The sequence below is a fragment of the Puntigrus tetrazona genome, chromosome 1 (assembly GCF_018831695.1).
Source record: "Puntigrus tetrazona isolate hp1 chromosome 1, ASM1883169v1, whole genome shotgun sequence".
Taxonomy (NCBI): domain Eukaryota; kingdom Metazoa; phylum Chordata; class Actinopteri; order Cypriniformes; family Cyprinidae; genus Puntigrus; species Puntigrus tetrazona.
The window spans coordinates 29,244,463-29,249,462 of NC_056699.1; the positions used below are offsets into that span (position 1 = coordinate 29,244,463).

The window sequence follows — 5,000 nt, forward strand, 5'->3', positions numbered from 1 at the left end:
GTGTGTGTGTGTGTGTGTGTCTGTGTGTCTGTGTGTGTGTGTGTGTGTGTGTGTGTGTGTGTGTGTCTGTGTGTGTGTGTGTGTGTGTGTGTGTGTGTGTGTGTGTCTGTGTGTGTGTGTGTGTGTGTGTGTGTGTGTGTCTGTGTGTGTGTGTCTGTGTGTGTGTGTGTCTGTGTGTGTGTGTGTGTGTGTGTGTGTGTGTGTGTGTGTGTGTGTGTGTGTGTGTGTGTGTGTGTGTGTGTGTGTGTGTGTGTGTGTGTGTGTGTGTGTGTGTGTGTGTGTGTGTGTGTGTGTGTGTGTGTGTGTGTGTGTGTGTGTGTGTGTGTGTGTGTGTGTGTGTGTGTGTGTGTGTGTGTGTGTGTGTGTGTGTGTGTGTGTGTGTGTGTGTGTGTGTGTGTGTGTGTGTGTGTGTGTGTGTGTGTGTGTGTGTGTGTGTGTGTGTGTGTGTGTGTGTGTGTGTGTGTGTGTGTGTGTGTGTCTGTCTGTGTGTGTGTGTGTGTGTGTGTTCAGTCATAGGCACCATGCGGGATCTGAAGAGGAAGGATAAGTTGGTTGAAGCGGCGGGAGACGTGTACGGTAAAACTCTGTCTCTGCTCACGCTGGACGTCTGCAGCGATGAATCTGTCAAACAGTGTGTGGACAGCGTCAAAGATAGACATATAGACATACTGAGTGAGTACACACACACACACACACACACACAGACACAGACACACAGACACACACACAGAGACACACACACACACACACACACAGAGAGACACACACACACACAGAGACACAGACACACACACACACACAGAGACAGACACACACACACACACACACACAGACACACACACACACACACACACACAGAGACACACACACACACACAGAGACACAGACACACACACACACACACACACAGAGACACACACAGAGACACAGACACACACACACACACACACACACACAGACACACACACACACACGAGTGGATTGTGTTCATCCTCACGTAGGTTTTCATGATCAATTTAGACTAAGCAGATGAAAGAAGTCTTTCTCAGTTAATCTGAGTGTAGTTTCTATTCTGGTCCTGGAGCTTCATGTAGTGGTCATCTGTCTGTGACTCCGTCTGACCCTGAAACACAAAATAATCACTGACATCAACATTTTTTATTCTTAACGGAGAAGAAACAGCACGTTGTTTGTGATATAACATATAAATAAACATATAATACTCAAACATGAAAGGAAAATAAGTCATTCAAATAATTAAATCATATTCCTTAAGAATAGCTTGTCCTTATACTGTAGGACTGGAAGAGATTTTAAATGCAATGCAGAACAATGAAACTGATCTGTTAATATAACACTAAGATTTTATCAGAAAAACAAAGAAAATACCTTTCAGAAAACGGTTTAAATCACATTTTATTAAATGAAATTGAAACTTAAATTCAACAGGGAGTGTATCTGACTGCTTTGAGGAAATAAATGCTAAATAAATACTGATCACATGACAGTGGTGATAAAATAAATCTCTTCCAGAAATCTCTTCTAATCTCCACCACAGACAGGTCTGTTAGAGTAAACCATGAGCTTGTGGTTCTTACAAAACATCACAGTGGATAAAACATAATCAGAAGCGATTCTGACAAACATCAAATACTGAGAGCAAAGTGAAAATACGCATATATTATATCCCAGTCCTTCTCAAACTCACTTCAAAAATTCTGATGTTTTTCCATATAAACTCCTCCAAAGTAAGTAATGGATGAAGACATAAACTGTGTATTAATTCAGAATTAGGATGAATTGTGTGCAGGCAGAATTAATAAACACAATTGCAAGGAAAAAAAAAGCACGGTTTTAAACTTTAAAAGTGTGAGATATAAGCATTGAGTCGTGAGTCGTTCTATCCTGCGCGCTGGCCGTGATCTGTTCCTAGTTAATAACGCTGGCGTGGGTCTGGTGGGGCCGCTCGAGGGGCTCAGGATGGAGGACATGATGAAGGTGTTCGAGACCAACTTCTTCGGCGCGGTGCGTATGATTAAAGAGGTGATGCCCGACATGAAGAAGAGGCGCTCGGGACACATCATCGTCATCAGCAGCGCCATGGGTCTGCAGGGTAACCTTATTCTCTCTATACAATTATTTCACTTTTAGACTTCTTCCTAAGGCGCTGCCTCTGCTTATTGATAATATTGATCCGACGGACCCCGTAGAAGAACTAGACCAACCATCTGCAAACACCAGCGTACAGAAACATCCACAGCTTAAAGTCAGTAAACAGACGTGTGTGACTCTGCTGCTCTTCACAGGCGTGGTGTTTAATGATGTTTACACCGCGTCAAAGTTTGCCGTGGAGGGCTTCTGTGAGAGCCTGGCCGTCCAGCTGCTCAGGTTTAACGTCACGTGAGTTTCACTGTTTGCTCTTCTTTTACGTTCCACTCCATTTTAGACACGCGCTCACGGACGTCTCTACATGTTCATCTCTGTTATTGACGGAGGTGTGTTTGTCTGCCTGTCAGTATGTCGATGATCGAGCCCGGGCCCGTACACACTGAGTTTGAAATGAAGATGTTTGCAGACGTTTCTAAGAAAGAGTATGCTGGCACGGATCCAGAGACGCTCCACCACTTTAGGACCTTCTACCTGCCCAGTGCAGCCAACATCTTCCAAAGCCTGGGCCAAACCCCCGAAGACATCGCCAAGGTCAGGAACCATGTCAGATAGAGGCCGTTCAAATCAGTTAACATTTCATTTCATATTTAAATTTAATACAAACTGAATGAGAAAGAAACAGACTCGTATTAGTGTAGATGCCATACTTTTTACGATGTAATGAGTACATCATGTTTTAGGAGTAGCGTTCCCGGTTCCAGCGGATCTAATTATTGCAGCCTAACAATCCTTTAACGGATTGGAATAATAAAAGTTCTGTGTAGGCTAAGTTAAAAAGATATGTCTTTAATCTAGATTTAAACTGGCAGAGTGTGTCTGCCTCCGGAACAGAGTTAGGGAGATTGTTCCAGAGTTTAGGTGCTAGATAGGAAAAGGATCTGCCGCCCGCAGTTGATTTTGATATTCTAGGTATTATCAAATGGCCAGAGTTTTGAGAACGCAGCGGACGTGCAGGACTATAATGTGATAAGAGCTCGCTCAAGTATATTTATAGGTAATTAATAAGATTTTAAAAACTATCCAATGTTTGATAGCCGGGCTAATGTGATCATACTTCCTAGTTCTAGTAAGGACTCTGGCTGCTGTGTTTTGGACTAGCTGAAGTCTGTTTATCAAGCGTGTAGAACAACCACCCAATAAAGCATTACAATAATCTAACCTCGAGGTCATAAAATTAAAATTTCTGCTTTTAAAGTTTGGGGTTTTACAAATGCTAGAAATGTGACTTTTGAAAGAAATATTGCCATCAACGCACACCTAATTGATGAGGAAGAATTAACAGAGCAAGTGTTAGACTGTGCTTTAGGTTTTTTGTTGGATAATTAATATCTTTTTTTTAGTCATCTAGTTAATTATAACAACTATGCATTCCATTCGTTTTGTAAATTGGCATGTTTTGTCAGGCTGCAAAGAAATGTAGAGATGACTATCATCAGTGTGACGCTGAAAGCTAACACCATGTTTTCTGATGATATCTCCTGATGATAACTGGTGGTCCTAGTACTGAGCCTTGAGGAACTCCATACTTACATCTTTACATCTTTCTTAACTTCCTTAAACATAATTTTTGAGCCTATTCGAAATGGTGTTTTGGTATAAAATGTATGCTAATATCCAGCAACAGTAAATGAAAGACAGCATAAGCACTAACTCTGTTTCCGCAGTGTACTAAGAAGGTGATCGAGTCTCCGCGGCCTCCGTTCCGTAACCTGACCAATCCTCTGTACACTCCCATCGTGGCGCTGAAGTACGCGGACGAGACGGGAACCCTGTCGGTCCACACCTTCTATCACATGCTGTATAACCTGGGAGGAGTCATGAATGTTAGTCTGAGAATCATGAAGTGTCTGAGCTGTGGATGTTTACGGAGCCGAGCCGCTTCACCAACCTAACACACACCTAACACACACCTAACACACACATCACACCTAACACACACCTAACACACACCTAACACACACATCACACCTAACACACACCTAACACACACATCACACCTAACACACACCTAACACACACATCACACCTAACACACACCTAACACACACCTAACACACACATCACACCTAACACACACCTAACACACACCTAACACACACATCACACCTAACACACACCTAACACACACATCACACCTAACACACACCTAACACACACATCACACCTAACACACACCTAACACACACCTAACACACACACCGCATGAAGGTTTGTCCACGATACTCTACTTTCTGCTGTTTGATTTCATAGTTTCTGAAACTATATAAAGCACTACATTCATGTGTATTTAATAAAGAAATAAGTCGTGGCATAGAGCAGATGGTGAAGTGAATTTTATTTACTGGAGAGATCTGAGAGGCTCCTGTCATATAAAGTTGTGCTCGTGGAGATCTAATGAAGCAGAGAAGACCATCGTTTCAGAAGAAGAGATGCTGATGAAGACTGTCTAGTGAAGAAGCAGCAGACCGAAGCTCTGAAAGAAGCTGTGAGGGTTTGTACATCAGCTCAGACAGATCACATAAAGCAGACGATCAGGAGACAGATTCAGTTCAGCCTCTGTGTTTTATTCTGCTCAACTCAATCACATTCATAAAACTACTTCATGAAACGATACAAGTCAAAACAATATGTCTGATCTGGACCTCGTTTATTCATATTTTACAGTGAAAAGTTCACGAGTAGCAAAATAAATCACACTCGTTTGACTTATATTTGAGGACATGAGCTGGGGGTTAGATCTTATTTGACAACACAAGTAGTTAGGGCTATTTTATTTTAAGTATTAATAAGAAGAACACCGATGCATGGAACAAAAGAAGTAAAACAGACAA

The 5,000-nt window shown here is 42.1% G+C and overlaps 1 protein-coding gene across 1 annotated transcript in view; it reads left to right on the forward strand.

Annotated features, from left to right (window-relative positions):
- rdh8b (retinol dehydrogenase 8b) overlaps positions 1–4,141 on the forward strand; it is a 5,630-nt gene extending 1,489 nt beyond the window's left edge. Inside the window, exons 2-6 of the mRNA XM_043262836.1 lie at positions 511–672; positions 1,934–2,113; positions 2,307–2,400; positions 2,517–2,700; positions 3,834–4,141. Of these exons, the coding sequence (XP_043118771.1) occupies positions 511–672; positions 1,934–2,113; positions 2,307–2,400; positions 2,517–2,700; positions 3,834–4,061 (848 nt within the window). The 3' untranslated portion in view covers positions 4,062–4,141. The remainder of the gene's footprint in view (positions 1–510; positions 673–1,933; positions 2,114–2,306; positions 2,401–2,516; positions 2,701–3,833) is intronic.
- The last annotated feature ends 859 nt before the right edge of the window (positions 4,142–5,000 follow it).